The sequence below is a fragment of the Genypterus blacodes genome, unplaced genomic scaffold (assembly GCF_046128005.1).
Source record: "Genypterus blacodes isolate CSIRO-AG114 ecotype Tasmania unplaced genomic scaffold, CSIRO-AGI_Gbla_v1 ptg000122l_1, whole genome shotgun sequence".
Taxonomy (NCBI): domain Eukaryota; kingdom Metazoa; phylum Chordata; class Actinopteri; order Ophidiiformes; family Ophidiidae; genus Genypterus; species Genypterus blacodes.
In genome coordinates this window covers 1,113,116-1,136,020 of record NW_027466925.1, presented here as the reverse complement: position 1 = coordinate 1,136,020, position 22,905 = coordinate 1,113,116, and the positions used below count along the sequence as shown (strand labels likewise).

Genomic DNA, 22,905 nt, shown 5'->3' with positions numbered 1-22,905 from the left:
AATATCTGTACTGTAAATGTAGGTGTCAGTCAAACATTGAATTATTTATTCATCGGTGTTACTGGTGCATTGTTGGACATGTAGGAGGTATAAATGATTTATTAATAATCTGCAGGTCATGCTGAGGTCACTGATAAGTCACTTCCTGACCACATGCAGGAAGTGACCCCGATCAAGTGCTCATTAAAGTCAGATCAGGGTGAAGAGGTGTGTGGGTGTTTGTGTGACTCAGACATAACAGATGTAACAGATGCAAGAATATCACCACCCTCTGTGCTCATTTTCAGTCTCAAACACACACACGCGCTCAATCACACACACACTGAGGTGATATGCAACAACCTGCAGCAGATGGCGGAGAGAGCCTTCTGAGTCATAGAGGGAGAGTGAGAGGGTTGATGCATGCTTTGTGTGTGTGTGCGTGCGTGCGTGCGTGCGCGTGTGCGTGTGCGTGTGTGTGTGTGTGTGTGTGTGTGTGTGTGTGTGTGTGTGTGTGTGTGTGTGTGTGTGTGTGTGTGTGTGTGTGTGTGTGGTACTAACCTCTGGCCACGTGGGGAGCTCTTTACCGCAACATTGAGACTGCATGTAGAGGCAAGTCGTCGCAGAGCTTTGAACACACTCACACACACACTTGCTATGTTATATTCTGTGCACAATAAAGAAAAATAGCTCTTAACTGACTTTGGTTAAAGTCGTTCTCTCTCCCACGCTCTCTGTCTCCCTTGCTCTCACACACACACACACACACACACACACACACACACACACACACACACACACACACACACACACACACACACACACTCACAGGCCTGCGTCATAGATTTGAGCAGTGACAGAAATCTCCTGCTGCAAATGTGAATAATTTGCAAGGTGTTTGTCCCCCAATCCACACAGGCAGCCCCTTGCCTACAGACCCAGTTTTCCTGGGGGGAGCCATACCTCAACATAGAGACAGCGATAATAAATCTGTGGGTGTGTGTTTGTCAGTCATTTGCAGTTCGTGACAAGATAATTTGTTCATGGAGAAACACACACACACACACACACACAAACAAACACATTCTCTTCACTGTCTCTTCTCTGCCATTTTTTGCACCTTTCCCTCTCTCCCTGTAGGCTTCCTGTTTTTCTCCTCAATGTATGTCATGTGTGTGTGTGTGTGTGTTTGTGTGTGTGTGTGTGTGTGTGAGTGAGAGAGAGACTGAGCATGTGTCTTTGTGTGTGTGGTGATACAGCAGTGTGTGTTTCTCATAGGTCCACCACTGTGCAGTCGCCTCTGAGATCTGAGCCTCCCTATTTCTGTGTCGCTCTCCGCCTGTCTGCCTTCCTCATCCTCCTCATCCCTGTCTCACCCCCCATGCCCCCCCCCCCACATGCGTCTCCTCCTGCTCTGTTATGCAAGCAGGGAGTGGTTTAATAATTCAGAAGAAGGCCTTTTTTCCCTGTCTCCCATGCTTTCCATAACACTACAGCGACCTGGAATATTCTCACACACTTCCACGCGCTACCAAACACCCACACAGACATCGTCACGCTCATTCTCTCGCTCCCTCTCTTACACACACACACACACACACACACAGAAACCAACACAAATCCTATCTTTTCATCGCAAGTTTATTTGGCAAATCTCTTTTTTTTCTTCTTTTTTTTTTGCAATATTCTTTTAATTTTTTTAAGTTTCTCCACTGGTTTGTACAATAGTAAAAATAAATCTCTCTTCAAGGTTTTACATTCGACATTTACAAGTGCAATGTGTAACATTTCCATCTTTATAAAGTGCATTTGTACTTTTTAATCGTAACCGACCGCTGTCACCACACAAACGTAAGAGAAAAACAAACAAATGACAACAAATACATATAAATTTATCTAAAAAAAACATGTTTCAAAGAAACCATATCAGGTCTATAACATCACAGTATCGTCAATCAATAACATCCTCATCTGGAGGATTTAACCCGTGATGCCTCTTCGTCCGCAAACCGACAATATTGATGCATAAAATGTTTAGTTTTGTTCTATGAAGGCCATACTTGGTCTGATAGAAAATTAGCTCTGTGATGGTGTTTATTTTTTTCATTTGATAATCTCAGCAAAAAAAACGCGCGCCTGGTTCGGATCGGATAGTTCGGTCGTTGTGCTGGGGAGGAAAAAAGTGGAAGTGAGAGAGAAAAAGAGCAAAAAGAGGAGGAAGAGAAGGGCATCCGCGTCTACCAGAACAAAGGAGTGAAGGTTCTTCTCCATTTACGCTCTTTCTGTCTGCTTCGGGGAAACTATTTTTAGACGGTGCCGGACCGACTATCTTACCGCAGGCCAAGGATGGGAAAAGGTTAGACGAAAGAAAGGGAGAGATGGATGGAGGGAGATGGTATGAGGAGAAGATATATAGGTGAAGGCTTTGAAGAACAGATTAACAGAGTAAAGATAGAGTGGAGCGGATTCTTTGGATCAATGGAGGGGAAGAGAAGAGGAGGGTGTGTGAGGATGATGAAGGGTAAAGGAGGAAGAGATGGGGATGCCTTTGAAACGACCTGCTCTCTCTCTCTGACGCGACAGACAGATGACGTCACTTGTAACCTGATTCTGTGACGTACTTTCTCTCCCTCCATTACTTAGTGCTTTGCCTTTTATGGAAAAACTGATTCAGACTAATGAAAGTCTGAAGTTACGCGTTTGGTAAAGTGATCGATACAATCAAGGTCAAGACCTCAAATCCTTTCCTTTCGTACACTGTTTTTGCTCTCTCCCTTGCCTGTTTGCGTTTTGTTTTTACTGACTCCCCGAATCCAAAATAAGACACCAGAAAGTCAAAAATATGGCACTTTTTCAGCGTAACTGACACAAGAAACTTTTGACATTTGTTTATGTGAAGAGAGCACAGAGGAAGAAACACACGGTGACACACACACACACACACACACACACACACACACACACACACACACACACACACACACACACACACACACACACAGCAGCAACCATGTGTGTAACTCATGCCCTGATGAACATTACAAAAATATACATTTCTGTACAGCATTGCATAAGAAAAATAACACACACTCACTTGTACAGTGTTTCTGTTTTTTTAAATGAATCAGTGTCTTCCGTCCTGCATGTGTTTGTGTTTACAGTTGGTTAGTTATGGTTCGTTACAATTGGCTATGATCCTGGGGAGAATACACAGACACACACACAAACACAGTCTCACACACACACACACACACACACACAGTGAGTGGTCGCTCCACTCCTGCCCCAGGAATGGTTGACTGTATTGTGGCATATTCACAGATGAGTACTGGATTTGTCGGACGTGCCAGATGGGACCATCTGAGAAATTGTTGGCTAATGTTGGCGGGCTTAAAGGACCACACCTGGATTCCATCAGTAGGAGGCGCTGCAGAGTTCTCAATTTATAGATTAGTATCAGGATTCAATGAGAATTTAAAACGAGGACATACTGCTTACAGTTTGTAGGGGCATTGTTATGTCTCGCTTTTGATTTCTTCTTTACTCCTCTAACATGTTGACATCAATGTGTAGTACATTTGAATTTACACACCTGATTACAAACACTGACCAAGTACGAGCTGAACAAAATTTGCGATGTGTTGCCAAATGGTTTGTAGTAATGTCTGTTATTTGTGTTTTATGGTCCTTTTAATAGCTACACAACAGCTGATATGTGGTTAACGATTCCTTCCAGGTTCGGATCAAATAACCATTTAGAGTTTGGTGCATATAACCGCCAAAAGCCGTTAAAATAGTCTAAATTGTGTGAAAATCCCCACATCTGCGTTTCAGGAATTCAGGAGAAGAAGCTGCCGTGTATTATTATTATAATTTGTGTGTTTACTCAGGGTCTGGTTTATGATTCTAATAACGGCTCCTTTTTAAGAGAGAGTTAAAAGGCTAATCCGCTCTGCTGATCAATAATACATCTGAAGATTTTGGCACAGTAAATAATTTCAAGAGTCTATTTGAGGGACCGGCATCATAAATTAGAATGTCTGATGACCACAGCAGCTTCAGCTTCATGTAGTCGCGTCCCATCTAGCATCTCCAAACAAAGGTGACTAAGCAAAGTCTCACATTGTGCACAGAACTGTGTGCCAATAGTATCTGCATCAAATACCTGTGTGAAATGGATTCAATTAACTCTCTAGTATCGATTGGTTTTGCCTGGCACCGCTGGCAAACCCCCTGAAATGACAATCCCACCGACAGCAACACGGCTAGCCAAGCTTGCCAAAAAGTGCCGAGCTCCCTCCGTTTCCAGCTACTGGCAGCCAAAAGCAATTGTTCTGAGTAATTGAAAGCATTCCACTTCCTAACTGGTGCGATCCTTTTGCCATCAGGTGGCTCCATCAATGCAGTGATTAAGGAAAAGAGAGAGCAAGCAAGAGAGGTAGGCGTGGTCAAACTGGTTCGCTGGAGGTTGAAATGTTAACCCAGTTGCTAAATGAGGCTTTTGTTATGAAAGAAAACATCTACAACTCTGCTTCTCTGCTGATTTAAACCCATGAAAATAATAATTTGTAAGACCGCTTTCTTTGTGTCTATAAATGGAAATAGAACATATGCTGTATATTTAGCTTTGTCCTACTTCCATTAATCTCAACTACTGCTGAAGTGCCTTTTGGAAAAGCCCAGTCTGTCCAAAGTTCCTTTAATTGCAATCAGTTTGCAAACGGTTGAGAACCAACTGCCTCTCTCTCTTCCTCTCTCTCTTCCTCTGTTGTAGCTTTTTTTGTACACAGCAAAACATTGTTGGATGTTATTGCAAGGACTGTTTCGTTCCAATAACGCAAAAAGAAGAAAACACCACTTAGTCTTTCCTATCGAACAAAATCATTGAAAAAGAGTTGTCGCCACTAACACCTGCCACAAAGACAATTGATTGTTTGCTGCTCCTGCTGTTGCCAAGAAAATAGAAGTTGTATTTTACAGCCTTTACAGAAACAAAAGGTCACAATCTCAATAAGTGTTTTTCCTTTGAGCCATTTTCAGTGTTCTGCTTTTTGTTCATACACATGTTCGTTCTCCGGGTTGAACTAGTAGAGAGAGTTGAATTTGGATTGTCCATGTCGTTAAGAAAACAACCTGGATGCATTTTCTTGTTGATCTTAGGTTTCTAGTGAGAAACTCCAGCCTGCACAGTTGCCATGAATGCCTCCCACACGCGTATACCAGAAGCACGCCAATGGATTAGTCATGGTAGCTTTTTCACCAAGGTGGGCAGAGTGAAAGCTATCTCTTTTAGATAATTTAAAAACAGATATACGGCAACAGTTGCAGATAAATCCCTCCTCCCCTCTCTCATCCTCACAGTATCCATGCCGTCCTCTGTACATTAGGCCGCTCCCCCTGCCGTTATTACCAAGATGTTACTCGAATTAAGTGGATTAACTTACATGATGCCCTCTTCCCAGGGAAAATGGCTTCATCATGATATGGCGCGTGGTGGTTGTGACCCTGGGTTGCGCTAAATCGCGTCTCGCCTGGCATTTCTATTTCACGGCACGTCACCTCGCCGCTCTCGCTCCTCATTAACCCGGCAAGCCTTCAGAAGGCCCCCAGGGCAGAACTGCGCTGCCTCTTCTAGGCAGGCATGTGTGTATTTTGTAGCATTGACAGGCTGCACGTAAGGCGTTGATAATGAAAGGCGCAGACGACCAGCCTGAGGAATTTAGTCCATATGATCCTCGTGTTGTACAGTGTTGTTGTACTATAAAGCAGTTTTGGGTTCCGAATTGAGCTATTATTACCTACTCGTCCCGCAAATGCGTGTCACGTTGCACGACCACGGGGCTGAGAACGAGCATGGAATATATGCCGGTGAATGTCTTTAAAAAGGTGACATCATTTCTGTATTTAATGTGAAATCCGCTTCTTCTTTTCTTAGACATGCATTTTTTTCTGCAAATGTGAGAATGTACCAGTTGCACATAAAGCCGACTGGATGATAAATGACCTATTGAATATAGATTTTGCTCGGCTCCACCTAACGAATAATCAATCTGGCAATAGTTAGAACACCTGCGAAGAGCTAAATGGTGTTATGCGGATCCAGAAAAACGTTAAGGTCCCCATTGGCTCAGCTGCCACGATTAAATGGAACTTACAGGTTTTTTTTCGCTCATGCATAATTTCTGCTGTTGAGATGCAAGAAAGGCGAGAAAACATTGATTGGACTTTTCTGCCTATGGTGGGGGGGGGGGGGGGCTTTAAGCAGACGGTATTTAATTTGGCAACTCAGTTTGCACAGTGGTGCTGCAGCAAGGGGGAATAGTGGGAGTAGCAGGAGAAGGGATTTCCATTCACCATTGTGCGCACTTTCAAGTTACATTCACAATGGAAACGGAGTGCAACTTTCTCGTATAGGATTCGACGTCTTGAACATTCTGGTCGTGGGAAGATTTTCAGAAAATCAATGTTGACTGCTGATCTTAGTATCGTGGGATGAGAAAGGGAATACTTGTTCGCCGTTAAATGGAAACATTGTTGTTTTGCAGTTGAAACTTTGGAAACACGGTGTTGTAAGTAGGCCCGGCATTAGTGGAAGTCTGGAAATCTGTCCTGTAGGTGCACAGGAAGCATCACATACACTTGGCAAAGCATTTGTATTTGACACTGATGGGAATGGAAATGTGTCGAGACATATACGCATTAGGAGGAGCAAAACAAACTCCAATGAGCAAGAATGGACCTTTCACACCCCGCCACACACCCTCTATCTAGGTGGTGTCGAGAACAGCGTAGCCTAGTTTTCAGCTCCCCCCCCACCCTCGCCGCTTGGATCTTTTCCCAGGGTGGCGGCCGCGCTCTGCAGTGCCGTCCTTGGTCCTGAATTCGTCTCCCGTGTGCTTCACATATTTCATCAACACGCTGTGGCCTACATAAGGAAATCCCATCCCGTGTGCATTAGTAGCGTGGCCATTTAATGTGAGAAACGGTAGTTGTGACTTAACTCATTATGGGCTTGGTAGACGATGCTAATAACCATGGATACTGTTTAATGTCAGCCTCAGCACACAGACTAATTATTGTTCTGCACTCCATCTGTAAACTCTAATTACTTAATTAGCATCAGATCGTGGGACGTTGTTGTTGTTGTTGTTAATATCTGCTTCACAGGAGGAATTATTCATGTTCTCTTTGCTCAGAATACTGCAAAGATAGCTCACTGTGAATACTCAAGGTCAAGTGTGTATATTTAGCTCATTGTATTTTTACCCACACGCCGCTTAATTTCAAACACATCAGGGGAAAACAAATGGAGTTTCTTAGGACTGTTTTGCTCCTGATTGCATAACCATGCAGTGCTCAGGTCCTGCAAAGATTTTTGGCCAATTCCTCGTACCGTACCTCTGAATCTTTGCTACTGACGAGAAGCAGGCCTCACTTCTCTCACGCTAAAGGAGGTCAGTGGGTGGAGTCACCTGTCACACCCCCACTTTGCCTCCCGTCTTGCCGAGTATGGCAAATGAACGCCCGCCACTAACCCCGCGAGGATACCTTAATTAGGTTTTTGCAGTTGGTTTCACACCTTTTCTCCGAGCCATAGACGGCTCGTTATCAGCTCTATCGTTTTACGCCACACAGTCTGTACCCATTTCTTCCTCGTTGGCCAGCTCTGCTTCTTCCTCGGCCTGCTGAGCGTCCGCCCTCAGCCTGCCATCCTGATATGAGGGATAGATCGCCCTCTCGCCTCTCTGTTGCTCCGTCTTCCTGCAACCCAACTTTATGTCAAGCATCAGGTCAAGCAGAAACCAATCCTCCCTGCTACACATCACTGGATGTCCTTGGTCTGAGGGAGAGGTTGGACGGGACGCATCCACAGCACGCCATCCACAATGACTTTTGAATGTCCGGGTTTCGAAACGCATATATGATGGGATTGATCACAGAGCAGCAGGTGGCGGGGAGGACGGTAGCATAGGTGTATATTATGGGGTAGCTGGAGTCGGCCACGATGGAGTACATGGCGAAGGGCAGCCAGCATACCCCGAAGGCGCACAGGATAGCCGACAGCGTGGAAACACCTTTGGTTGTGGAGATGGCCACGAACTGGTGCTGCACCGCAATCTGCTGCGCGTGGCGGAAGGCGATCTTGCAAATTTGCAGGTAGAGCTGCATCATCAGGGCGAATACCAGCAGGAACATCACAGCAAGCGCCACAGCATTGTTCTTGGCGACCGGCCAGCAGATGCTGCACGTGGTGGCGTCCCTCAGGCAGTTCCAGCCGAGCGCCGGCAGCAGACCCAGCGTGAGGCACATCACCCAAATGAAGATCACCATCACATAGGTGAAGGTGACTGTCCGCTCAGTGTGGTAGGTCAAGGCGTTGTACAGCGACAGATAGCGGTCCACTGTGATGGCCAAGATGTTGAGTACGGACGCAGAAAAGGCCGAGATTAGCAGTCCGACTGACAGTAATGTAACAAATTCCACCGAGCTGTCAACCAAATAGGTGAATACAAAGTTCAGGATGAGGCCCAGGCCGGCCAGGAGATCTGCCACAGCCAACGATCCAATCAAGATGAACATCGGCGCACGCAATGTCGGGGTGTAGAAGAGCACAGCAATCACTAGAGCGTTCTCACAGGAGATGAGAGTCCCAGTAACGCACAGAGCGATATCCCAGGGGTTCACCTCCTGGATGGCGATAGCGGTGGTCGCTGGCTGGAGCTGTGGGGTTAGAGTTCTCATGATGGGTTCAGACGAGGAGTTGGAGGGGTCTTCAGAGAGGCTCCAGGAGGTGGAGGAGTCAAAGGGGTCGAGGGAGGAGGAAGAGGAGTTGAGGCCACTACCGCTGCCGCTGCTCATGGCTGCTGCTGCAGCCAGGGAGAAAATCATGGCTGGAGAAACAAGAGGGAAAAGGAGGAGGAGGAAGGACAAATTTAAGGGAAGGCGGGAAGGAAGATGTTGAGAAGGAATGAGCACGGACAGGGATGGATGAGTAGGTGACATGAACGTTTAAGTAGTGAGGAGGGAGTCGGTGATGTAAAGTGTGAATGGTGAGGAGATAAGGGAGGAGAGGAGGATGAACGAGGTAAAATATGAGAAGTTACAAGGAAGCAGTAGAAAAGTGATGGGGAAGTAGGCAGGACAGAAAGTGATGAGGAATCCAAGAGGGAGGTGAATTTAATCATTTACAATTAGGAAAAGCTCACATATGAGGAAAACATGAATACAAGGTCACAGAGGGATGAGAGAAGATGAATATTTGAAAGTTGGGGGTTGGGTAAAACCCAGTTAAAATGAAAAAAATAGACAACAGAATTAAAATAAATGAAGGGAAGGCAGCATGAGTAAAAAGAAAGAGGGATGAGGAATGGCAAGAGATCGAACTCAGGTAAAAGCAAGTTTAAAGTTGAGAGGAGTAGAGAGAGGGGAGTTCAGAACATATGGAAAGGACAGGGAGAGAAGATGGTGGCCGTGGTGGAAAGGATGAGTGGGGGACGAGGCAGAGGAGACGTGAGTAAGGGGAGAGGAGGGATGGAAGGTTGAGATGGGGAGGAGGAGGCGGAGGAAGGCGTGATCAGCTATCCCCTTTGATGAAGGGGGGCAAACAGAGACCATTCTCATTCATTCATCCACGCGTTTGGCCATTTGTTCATTCATGAAAACAACCACGAGCTTGACCCCGAGAACACACGCCAACCCCAGCCACACACACACACACACACACACACACACACACACACACACACACACACACACACACACACTAAACTGACATGTAATTAGCAGCAGCACAATTGCAGGTGTGGACCCACACAGACAGACACACACGCACACAGAGACACACACAGACAGAGAGGGGGACCACAGAGGCATTCAGTTATTCTTGAGCTTCATCTTTGCAGCGTGACAGACACGAAGCAGGCGACACCACAATGACACCAGTAAATCACCCCCCAGATGCACGCATGCAGCGCACACTTCTCACAGCTGGAATGTGTTTCCTACCCGCAACATGCCCGCGGACGCAGAGATCCAACTTCCACGCTGTCCAAATCATCACCAACAAATTCTATTTTTGGACCGTCTCTAAAAATGGTGCATGACGTCCTGGGGCACGGCGCGCTGGTAGCTGTTGTCCTGCTCACTGGTGGCGTGTATGAGCGCGTTCCCAGACGAGCGTGCGTGCGTGCATGTGTGTGTGTGCGCACTTAGAACCTTATTCATTCAGATACCGGATTCTGATCCTGATCCATGCATAGGCACCTTTTCCATTTCTTTTCTTTTTTTCAAGAAATCAGTGCGAGGCTAATTTTAGCTCAGCCTGCCCAAGCAGGCGGACGGGGCGCGGGCGCGCCAAAAGGATGAGGAGCTCCATTCACAAAAAAATGTCTCCTTCTCACACACCCCACCCCTCACCACCATCACCACACACCCCCACACAGACACACACACACACAGCCTGCCCCCTTTCAACTCCCGGTCCCTTCTTCTCTCTGTCACGCACAATTACGCGCACTGAAAAACACACGCACACACATGCGAGCACACACCGTCAATGACTGCAAACGGCTGGGAAGGTCACCAGCATCGCCACGAGAGCCCCGCAACACCTGCCATGTCCCTGCAGTGCTGAAGCCCGCAGCCTCCAAACGGAGCGTGTCAAAGCGCATTCAGCAGCACTACAAGCTGCCCACCAGTGACGCGTGTGTGAGCTCCAGCACCAGAGTCAACAATGAATACCACCATCACTTTCATTCAGCTGCAGCGGCGCAGAGAGAGAGAAGGGGAGACAGGGGGAGGGAGATGTAGAGTGAGAGGGGGAGACCACACCACAGAGACAAAAAAAAAAGCAGAGGAAATTACCCGCTCCTTGTCTTCCTCTGCTTCTTCCCCCCAGCAGGAGACGGTGATGAATCTTTCCGCTCGTTTCTCCTCCCCTTTATCTTCAATCACTTCTTCTTCTCTTTTTTCCTGGCGTTTCCTCTCTCTTTCTCCCCTTTTTCTTCTCAAGTCAGCGGTGCGCGCTATATTCCGCGGTTGGCATGGTTATTAGCCTTCTGTCGGTGGCTCCGTCCTCGCGCTGCACATCCCCGGTCCCTCATTGGACACACTCCCCATTCTCTCCCTCTGACGTCAGAAGTCTCCTCTCCTCCAGTCATCGTCATCGTAGTCGGTGTGTGAATCACGGAGAGAGGGAGGGAGGGAGAGAGAGAGAGAGAGAGAGATAATGATTTAATGTATCACAGCCCAGCAGAGGAAACAGCACGACTATTATTTTTATTTTATCTTATTAGCGGTAGTAATGATAGGAATATTTGTATCACGTGTTTATGTATACATATATTATTTGGTGGCGCTTCAATGAGAGGAGGTGTTATTATCTCCTCACACTTATCCTCTTTTTCTTCTCCCTCCCTCTGTCATGCTTTTCTCTGCACATGGTTCTGCACACACATAGACGTGGACACACACGCACGTGGTCCGACTCATAGGCAGAGGGACAGCGCAGTGTAGTGCGTAACCTACAGCAGCACCAAAGGTCGGCGTGAAATTGTTCTTTTCCCCCTCGCAGAAAGGCTGAAGCTGAGCACGCCTCCCTCCTCCTCCTCATCTTCCCCGACATTGCGTCATCAGGCGTGAGAATAACAGCCACGTTTCCTAAAAATTAAAATCCGCCTTCGAAAATAGCACTTTTTAAATTTAGCATTTGATCTCGTGTACGCAGAGATGAGTTTGCTTGTGGTCCGCAGCTTTGCAGCCAGTCAGCCACTCAGCCAGCTTATATGGCAAAAATGGTATGAAGCTGCTGGGTATCCCACACACAAACATATACTCACACACACATACGCTCGCTGGACCAATATGTGTCGTCAAGCATGGAGACAGAGGGGCTACAGAAAGCCATGGAGGTGTCCAGCTGTGTTTGGAAAGCATTGTGTTAATTACTATGGGGATCTTTACACCATCTGCTGCCTTAAGCAAACACACACCGAGTGGCCATTATGTTATAACAACACGATTGAATGGGTGTTAATTGTTTATTTGATGTTTTCTTATTTGTTTTAGGCCAAACAAAAGTCATCAAAACGTCAAAAAAATTCAGCCTGCAATACCATAAAATTCCACTTTGATATCCTGTTGATATTACATTACATTACATTACGAGCATTTGGCAGACGCTTTTATCCAAAGCGACTTACATTACATTACCACCCTTCGCAGAGGGGGGAGCAATTGAGGGTTCGGTGCCTTGCTCAGGGGCACCTCGGCAGGGGCTCGAACCGGCAACCCTCCGGTCCCCAAGCGGAAGCTCTACCCACTGAGCTACTGCCTCCCTCCCTCCCTATATCAAACTATACAAATCTGAGCATTGCCACAACAAACTAGCGAAGCTTTCCTTTCTCTACGTGCGGACGATATGCGTCAGGTTTCCACACTGAAAACATGTCGACATCAACACCTCAAAAGAGTCCAATTTACTATGTCGCATGTCACAATGAACTTTTAGCTGTATATAGGCTTCTGCTATGTAGCTACGTCGCCGGTTGGACTCTCCTGCTGTTGTTTATGTAGCAATGCAGTTGCTGGGCTAATGCAGAGTAACAGCAGTGGGACTATTTTCTTGGTGTATATAAAGAAATGAAATATTCCTCCCTTTCTGTTGGCTTAATTTAGCTCATCAATATCAAACAAGCTGATTGGCTGTTTGGGGGCAGGTTTTTAGACTGGTTACACTGGATATTATTTGTAGTTTTTTTTCCACAGATGTGTAACACGTAGTGGGCGGTGTGAAGTGAGCAGCCACCGCATTCTGCACGCATGAGGATCCATTACATCATCACACCTTTTAGCGCAGGACACCCCTGAGCAGCCCACGCACATCTGTCTGTGTGTCTGTAGGTGCCTTTGCTTTTCTTTGAAGACACACACACACTCACACAACCCCCCCCCCCCCCTCCTCTCTCTCTGTCTTCCTCTCTCGCTCTCTCTCTCCCCAGCCTATTTTTTGGATGCTATTAGGTATGAATCACACAACATGAACAGAATACAAATGAAGTGCGTGTGTGTGTTTGTGCGTGCTCATTGACGCCCTCTCCGTGTCGGACTTCATTCATTTTTCCAGCAGTGCACCATGGGTAACAGAGAGCTGTTACATCATCTTGCTGTTTTGGTATTCTTTGTAGCAGAAAGCTGGCTGGCCTCTCTCTGTCTCTCTCTCCATCTTGGACTGCATCACTGTACTACACACACACACACACCCTCTCTTTTTTTATAGTGATGACGGTGCATGTCAAAGTCAAACTGTATTACATCATCAGTGCGTTTCCAGCTGGAGGTTCCGCTCTTTTCCTCTTCCAGCTCTCCTTACCTCCAGGATAAATGTCACCAGAGGACAAATGCAACATGGAGGGAGTTGTGTTGCATAACTCCTTCAGGCCAGTGGTGCGTGATTATACATAAAATAAATGTCACGGTGTCATATTCTAATGTCCCAGTACAGTATGAATTCTTAAAGTTAAAATATATTGAAATTAAGGAACATATCGGAAAGAAGTGTTTAGAAGAGCAGGTCTGTGAAGGGTTAAAACCCCACACCTTCTCAGCAGTGAAAGTAGATGACTAATACTATTCCCACCCGTCCACCCACCCACACACAAACACACACACACACACACAGACACACACACACAGACACACACACACACACACACACACACCTTAACACACCTTCACACACTACCAGTGGGGTTCCCTTAAGTACCACATTTAAAGGGAAAATAATCCACCCACAACGGCAGGAACTTATATAGATGTTTACCAGCTATATTGTTTAGTGTTCAGTGACGCATGGTGTGCTGATGTCCGATTGATCCGATGAGGCCGTAGAACACATTTACCCCCATTCTTAACATGATTTACTCTAAGTTTAACAAGGATATCTTACCTTATATACTCCAGGCATCTTAAAGGCCTCCACACTGCAGCACAGACCGTCCAGTTCTGATGCGTTTGATGCATCCTGTCGCTGATTCCTGCAGAGATGTCTGCATCATTCATAAGCCATTAACCGTTTCTCCCCCTTATTTTCATTCCAACTACGCCAAGGTTTCTCAAAATCTCAATATCCCATCGTGAATAAGTCCTGGCCCGGTCAGCTCTTTACCAAGCAGAGGTAGAAAACATGCATTATTCAGAGCGCTGCTCAAGGGTTTAGTGGGGCCCGCTGAGTTTTCAGACACGCCAAATCTCCCTCGGAACTAGCGGGATGCGTGATGGGGTAGTTAGCGGAGGCTCCGGGGAGCCATAACTCCGCTTTGATTAAAGGTCCCAGCAAAAGGTCAAGAGGGAGAGGAAGGCCGACAGAGAGACAGAGAGCAAATTGATTGACTACAGAGAGGAGTGTGGCTCCCTTTGGATCAGGGAAATGTAAAACGAGTGAAGCTTGGAATGAGTGTCTGCATGGCTGCGATAACACAGACAAGACTGACTGACTGCACACTCCACAAGTTAAGACTTTGCTCACTGAGTATGTTTACATGCATGTTAAAACAGATCCTACTGCGATAAATAAGGCGATGTGGCAAAGTTTTCCAATCTTCACGTTTTGCAGTAACAGAGGGCTGTTCTTGTACTTTGATTATGCCATGAGTCATGCGTATGGTGACATTGCGGTACTTTGGTATTTCCTCTCTTCATCCGTCCGTTAAGCACATCAACCTGGCTCGGTTTCAGGCGTTTAAGTGATCTGGATGCCACCCAGAGGTGTCAGAGTCCAGATGTTGCGCAGCTGTAGCTCTCGTCTGAGCCACTCAGGCACTAGCCGGCCTCTCACCTCCACGCCCTTGTAGACTGTCCTCATCGTTCTCAGAGTACGACTTTATCATTGGATGGGCACACAGTTGACCAGCTCTCTTTGTGTTTCATACATGTAAAAACTCACACGTGCGCACACACACACACACACACACACACACACACACACACACACACACACACACACACACACACACACACACACACACACATTGAAGTCTTCTGCAAAGCTTGGTTTATTGAGGGATTTGACACTGAGCTACAGGAACGCACGCCAAGCCGAGACACTCGCTGCCGTAGGCAAACATTGTTTATTTGTGTGCAGGTTTGTGTGTGTGTGTGTGTGTGTGTGTGTGTGTGTGTGTGTGTGTGTGTGTGTGTGTCTGGAGATGAGACTATTCCTGTCACTTCCTTCTGACACAATGTGACCCTTTTGTGAGAGATGTACCAAGGAGCCCTACTGTGTGACTGCCTGCCTTTCCGTCTGTCTGTCTGAGTAGGAAAGAGGACTTCTGCGGTAAAAGAGAGAAAAATATGAAAATTTAAAAGACTGTGACAGAAGGAGAGAGAGAGATGCAGAGAGACAGGCTGTTGTCACTGAGACCAGCTGGGTTAGGACCCTAGTTTTGCACACAACTACTCTCTGACTCTGACACACACTCACACATGCACACACACTTGTCAGTCTGTATCATGGTCAATGCTGGGGACTGGAGGGCCACACTGGGGTGTCAAATAAAAATAGCGCACACGTCTCATTGACGGTATGAACGGCTTTGATGGTGATTGAAGAAGTCAGTGTGTGCTTGAGTGCTTGTGTGGGTGGGTGCGTGCGTGCGTGTGTGTGTGTGTGTGTGTGTGTGTGTGTGTGTGTGTGTGTGTGTGTGTGTGTGTCCAGAATCAAAGCTAACGTGTTGGTTTAACATAAAATGTGTCTAAAACACACCAAACGTCTGGCTTGTAATGAAATCATCAAACGGAAAAGAATCCTACATGAATCAAAGAGTTTGAATCCCATCTGTCCTCAAATAAAACCTTTAATCTAAATATTAAATAATGAAAACTTCACCAGGGGCCATTAATAAACCACATTAAATGATTTGTACTGCTATGTTTAAGCTTTGAAACCTATAATCAGTATTCTTTAACATATAGAGCTGAAAGGTGACTGTAGTCAAGCTGAAGGACATTATAAATATACTTTATATGAGCCAAAATGTATTTTTAGCCACTTTCTGATCAATTACTCTCATACAATGCAACATTGTTAAATGTATTGAATTTAATTACTTCTGGTCACAGTTTTATATATTACATTTTTCATGAGAATTTTAACTGTGATATTTATTTGATTAATTTTCAGAGTAATGTAAATTTATTGAGTCCTTTTATAAATGTGTCAGCCAATCAACCGGTTGCACTGAGCTACATTTAATTGTCTTTAATTAGATTAATTAGTCATGTGGCACAGTTAAGAATTGAATTTCTTACTCAATGCTCCTTAATGTTTCATCCTAATAAGCGCCTGTATATATATTTCGACAAAACGTCTCTTAAAACTTCGGAGAGTGATTCAAGGATTTTAGTTTCACGTTGATGAAAAACATTTCTGATTTATTTCTGATGATATTTATTACTATATATCTTTACTTAAGTACTTCTGTGGCAGATGTTTTAATGTACTCAATCAATTTAAGAAAGACGGCCTAATGATTGACCATAAAAAACCATAAGATGTGTGTGTGTGTGTGTGTGTGTGTGTGTGTGTGTGTGTGTGTGTGTGTGTGTGTGTGTGTGTGTGTGTGTGTGTGTGGGTGCTTCAATCAACCGTATTGGTATTGGCACAATGATTAAATCAATATGAGTGGTTGAGATCCTGTGTGGAATCTTTATCCTTTACTCTCTCAACCCTCTCGCCCCCTTTTTCCAGCATCTCATCTCTCACTGTACAAGTGTGTGTACACACACCGACGACACCTTCCCCCACCTTGCTTGTGTAACAGGCCAGCTGTTAATGTGGTCGATGCTGAATATGAAGTTTTGTTGTTTTCTTTTTATTATCGGGTTTGTCCTCCAGCTAATGGTCTGATATGTGGACACGAGTGCACAAGACACACACACACACACACACACACACAGTAGGTGCACATCACACTGGCCGTGGCTACATAACACATGCATCAGCTCCTCGTACACCTCCTACTCTGAGATGCCCTTTGAAGGTTGTGTGAATCCGTTTTGAGGAGATTCACTCCAAAGACGTAATTCCCTCTGTTCAATTATAAATACTTTTACTTTTAAGTGTTTGAGAAAAATTACGTATTTTAGCTCAGAAATGTAGCGGACTAAGGTCAGAATTAAACAAAACGTCACTGATAACAGGATGATGTAGTTGTTGGCGCCTCAGCTCAACTTAGTCCATCATGCCTTTATTTCATGAGTTAAATAAGAAATGTACACAAATATAAATAAAATAATGGAAAAATACTGTAGATACTTTATCAAAAAGCTATTACTTTTATAATGAATGTAATGTTACTTTTATCACTTTTACTCGGCCCCTGAGGTGATTAGATTAGATCACCATCTGTAGGGAACAATCCTCACTATGGTTGAGTTCTACTCTACTTGATTCGATTATTTTGTTAAAACTACTATAACTGCTAGTACTGAATTTATACATGACACAATTGTAACTCAGTGGCACACTAACTGACGGGGTAAAAGGAATATATCAAACAATCAATGACATTTTATCATTTCAGATTGATCAAATCTTTACACTCCTACTTATAACAGCTCGGTCTTCCATTCAGGTCCGATGGTGTAGGAGCAGCAACTCAGCCACACTGATGGTATCTGCAATGCAACAGTGAACCGTAGAGATGATAAAGCGGAACAAAGGAGTGTAGCGCAATGAAACGTGCACGAGCGGACAATGGATAACGGCGGCCTGTGGGAGGGAGCGGGTGGGTGGTGGAGGAGGAGGGGTGAGGTGAGGGGGAGGTAACTGCGGGGAAAGACTAAGTGGTCTCTGAGTGCTGAGCGCCATGATGCTTCAGAGCAAACACAATGCAAACACCTGAGCTGGCAGATAGCCACAGCACATCGGGCAACGTTTTAATGACCGTGTGTGTGTGTGTGTGTGTGTGTGTGTGTGTGTGTGTGTGTGTGTGTGTGTGTGTGTGTGTGTGTGTGTGTGTGTGTGTGTGTGTGTGTGTGTGTGTGTGTGTGTGTGTGTGATAGAGGATCTACAAGAAGAGAGCAGAAGAAGACGACTGTGTGTACAATGTGTGTACAGAGAGCACAGATATTCATCAAGCTGTAGTACTTTATTTCTACCCATCCGAGACTACTACTTCTACTACGTAAATTGTTGTTCCGTATGGCTTCTGAGTAGTGATAGAGTGGGACTGTGTGTGCGTGTGTGCACGTGTACCTTCATTAGCAGCCCTGTGTTTGCGCCTGGCTACGTCGCTGTGCTCTGTCAGGTAACCACCTGTTCACTCGCGCTGGGTCGCGTTCTCATGGAAACCAATATGGTGAAAAGCCGGGCCAATCAAAAGCACAATGGCCTCTTTGTTTTTCCACTTGTGCGCCTGTGTGTGTGTGTGTGTGTGTTTATATGTCTACCCTTGCCCTCTGCTTTTACTACCACTCGCGTTATTGCCTTCTAAATTGCGTTCGCCTAATTTGACCTCCCACCACTTGCCTGTAACACTCTGCAAAAGCTCTTAAGCTTTGACGTGTGGTCCGGCCAATCCCAGCGTGGTACACACGCAGAAAATCATAATGGCAGATGACTCACATGTTCCCAATCTATATGTTCCACTGCGGTATTTATAGCCACAATGGATCAGAGGAGTGGAGGTGCTGTTTGAAAGACTTGTTTTCCATTTCTCTTCCCTCTCTGCCTGACATCTTGCTGTTTTGTCGTTTCCTTTCATCTTGTATTCGACCCGATCGAGGCGCCCAAGAGAGAGAGAGAGCAAAAAAACTGGCAGAATTGAAAGAGCCCACATGTCAGCGCTGGCTATGGTTCCATTTGCCTGTGCTGCACACAGAAGCAGGGGTTTGGTGCTCGGGTGTGGCTGAGGGGCAGGGAAGATGGATATGGGTGCTGAACCAAACGCACCCGCTGCAGATAGGAGTGTGAGAGCACCCGTGAACGCAGCGCTAGAGGATTGGATTCGGCGTTAGTTCAGCACGCTAAAACCGTAATTTAGCACAGAGGAGTGAGAATACTGAAACATAACATTAATTGATATGTAACCAAGGTAACTGCATGACATCCATCATATGCAGCATAAACAGGTTTGTTTTTGCGGGGGAACAAAGAACCTGAACCATCTGGTCTCATCCTCATTATCGATCAAGAAGTCACGACAGAGTAATGAAGTGGCCTCTCTCTCTCTCTCTCTCTCTCTCTCCCTCCCCCCCTCCCTCCCTCCACCTCCCCTCTCTCTCTGCAGCACTCAGTTTCTTCCTTCTCCCCTTCATTTGCTCTTTTTCTCATTTTCTCTCTCATCTACCTCACCTCTCTTTCTCCCCCCCTCTCTCTCTCTCTTTTCCCTCACCCTTCCATTCCACTCGCTCACCCCCTCTCTCTCCCTCTACTCACCCGCCCCCCTTTCACCTCCCCCCTCTCTCTCTCCTCTCTCTGCCTCTCCCCCCTCTGCCTTTCTCTCTCCCTCTCTCAGCCCCCCCCCCTCTCTCCCTCATGTGATGCCTCATTAGCGTTAGCAGTAATTAGCCCGTCTCACGGATCAAAGGGAAATGGCAGGCTCCACTTAATAATTGACGGCCTCAAACAGCTCTCCGCTCTCTAACCGCCACTTGTCGCTCCTCCTGTAACCGACCACCATCTTCCCCTCTGCCTCTTCTCCCGATTTTGACTTCACAACAAACAGTGGCGACTGTACTCCGAAGCCCTGCTGCGTGCGACTGCAGTCTGCTCCCACACACTTGGTATTCCAGGCTCATTTGCTGTTAATGTGTCTAATGGTGGACTATAGCACTAGGTGGCAGCATAGTAACACACGGTGCATACATTGACAGAGCAGCAGGCGATGTAAATGAACCGGACGCACCTTGTCTGGTTATTAATGGCTCAAGACAACGTATCGAGTGGGACAAGCTCAATCCCAGATCAGTGCAGATGAAGAGTTACTGTCACGCAGCTCATCTTTGCAATTCCCCTAAATGCTATTTAACCGATCAATAGTCAGGGGGGTGGGAGAGGGGTCAATTCCAAATCAATTTAGGTTAGTGATCCTGACCCATTAAGGGCGCTTTACGACCTTTTAAAAGCATGTTTGCGTGTTGACTTTCACAGCTAATGAGCGGGTCAAAGGGCTTTTCAGCTGCGGGTTAGGAGGGAAAGAGACAACGCTCTTCAGATAGCAACTAACCGCAAAAGTTATGATTGTACATTTTTCTTTACAGCCTGAATATGATGGAGGGGTTCAAATGAATAAATGGATAGAATTCTAATTCTGAATTCAACTATATTAATGAATTCAAACATATTTTTGGGTTTCAAGTCTCAAGTCAGCAAATTTGTAACGATACTTGGAATGATATACAACGAAGGAGCGCTGATAAATGGCATTTGTGTTTAAATGACTAATTTTCATTGTTTGTGTATGTGTGTGTGTGTGTGTGTGTGTGTGTGGTTGGGTGTGTGTGGGTAAAATCGAGGCATTGCCCATCGAATGCGTTTCTTGACATCGCGGCATGATGAAGACCATGACGGGGACTACAGCAGAAACGACGATCGCTCACTGGAGAACGTTTGGCCGCCAGGGAAGCATGTGAACGTAAACAGCAGAATGCATCGGAGCGATAACTAAAGGAAAATTGAGGGTTTATGTAGAATTTAGCAGAATGACACGTAGGAAATGAGCCAGCAGATGGAAACATTAGCAGCATGTGAATGTAAAACCAGCAAATAACAAAGTAAGGTTATTAACGGCAGAAATTTATGAATGTAATCATGATAATTATTGCAGTAATTTGCCTCCATTTTGATTTGTCACATCCAGCCATTAATTATCTCATTATCAGTTTCTGCTCCCGCTCAACTCACATCGCTTCTCCTGCTGAGCTTGGGAAAAGGAAGAAATGTGACAACCTGTAAGCAACTCAGCAGGGTGTGTGTGTGTGTCTGTGTGCGTGTCTGCGTGTCTGTGTGTGTGTGTGTGTGTGAGCGGGAGAGAGAAGAGGAGAGGAGCAAAAGCTTTTGCTTTCACTTCTACTCTCTTCTGCCTCTGATTTAGGGAAAATTGCTCAGGGAAAACACAGATCATCCGAATGAAAACAAGATGGAGTCACCTCACACCCACGCCAAGAAGAAAATGATTTATGATTGGACTTTACTTGAGATAAATATTCCAGAACATTATCAAATCCTGCAACCTGTAACCTTTGCAAAGTGCAGCGTGTGTGTGTGTGTTTTCTCTTCGATTTGCTCAGTTCCTTTCACTTGATCTTCCCTTGGTTGTCAAGGGCAACAAGAGGAGAGATTTGACCACCGTACCACTATTTCTTGATGGGCAGAGGGATCCAACAGGTGTGTGTGTGTGTGTGTGTGTGTGTGTGTGTGTGTGTGTGTGTGTGTGTGTGTGTGTGTGTGTGTGTGTGTGTGTGTGTGTGTGTGTGTGTGTGTGTGCGTGTGCGTGCGTGCGTGGGTGCGTGCGTGTGTGTGTCTCTCCCTCTGGTGGCGAGCCAGTGGTGCCTTTCTGTGCATCTCCTAGCTTTGTGTGTGTGTGTGTGCGTGTGTGTATGTTGTTTGCTGTTGTGTACACACATACAGAGAGAGAGAGAGCGTGTACATGACCTAACTGTTGACAGGGTCACAGTTAATTCAGCATGAATATTTAATCAGCTGTAAAACAAATTACTGTTGCAAGACTGTGTGTGTGCGCGTGTAGATAACACTATGTATATTCATGCATATCTCTCTCGTTAATAAGCTTGTGTGTGTTTCTAAATATTTACTATATACTGTATACCAGTTTTTACATTGTAAAGATCCATAAGAACAAATCGATCGATCGTTTGCAAGTGTACACATAACCGTGTCATGACCCAAGCAGATATCAATGTGAAGGATGTCGATTGATATCTTTGCGCCTGCTCTTTGCATGCATTGGATACAGTCTAGGGACAGAGAGCAAAGGAATTCCGCTGTCTAGAAAATATTGATCTGATTGTCCAAACACAGGTTGATTCCTGCTCAGATTTGATTCAGGCACACTAGTAGTAGCAGTAGTAGTATATAGTTTGGGCTGTAAGGAACTGGCACAGGAATCTAAGAGAAGCGCCAGAGAAGGAGAACCCGGGAATGTCAGGATTTCGTGCACTAGATTCCTCTGGTGTCAGATTGCTTGGCACTCAAATTGTAAAGAGAATAACGTCCTCAGGATGTCTCTTTCAGGTCATTGTGTGAGGTTCCCTTTATGTTACGTCAAACGCTGGACCAAAGGGGAACCAAATGCCTTAATGACAGTAGTAATGTCCTAGTAAAGTTGCACTCTTGGACTGTAATAAACTTCAAAAGGGTCAAAAGGAGAGCTGTGGTTGTCATTGTGTACCTATGTTGAACCATATATTGATTACAGATTGATTGCAGCCCATTTTCGATTGGTGCTTCCTAAGTATGTCCAGCAATGTGTCCGCAGGGAGAATCTCTGCCTGGTTTATAGTATTAACCTGCCCCTCTTATCTTTTTTCTTTCTGTTTACAGTGATCATTTATATTGATAAAGTGCAATCATTTGTTGAGGACGGTTTGTCCTCCGGAGCAGGAGTCCCCCCCAAGTGTGCCCTTAAGTATGGCATTATTAAACATCCATATGTATTAGCATATACAGCATGTGTATTAATGTATGTCTGTCTCCATGCGTGTGGTCTCAGTTTAACCTCAGAACGTGCGATTCAACACGAGCTTTACAATCTCTCTCTCTCTCTCTCTCTCTCTCTCTCTCTCTCTCTCTCTCTCTCGCTTTCTCGCTTTCTCTCGCTCTCCTCTCCTCCTCCCCTTCATGCCCTCCTCCTCCTCTTCCTCCTCCACCCCCTCCCTCCATCCCTCGCCACTCTCTACCTGATTCAG

At 45.6% G+C, this 22,905-nt stretch overlaps 1 protein-coding gene across 1 annotated transcript; it reads right to left on the bottom strand.

The window, feature by feature from the left end:
• Window positions 1-7,794: 7,794 nt before the first annotated feature.
• On the bottom strand, window positions 7,795-8,868 carry gpr185b (G protein-coupled receptor 185 b). Its single transcript, XM_076162612.1, has one exon. The coding sequence runs from the start codon at window positions 8,866-8,868 to the stop codon at window positions 7,795-7,797; it is 1,074 nt and encodes a 357-aa protein (XP_076018727.1).
• Between the last annotated feature and the right edge of the window lie 14,037 nt (window positions 8,869-22,905).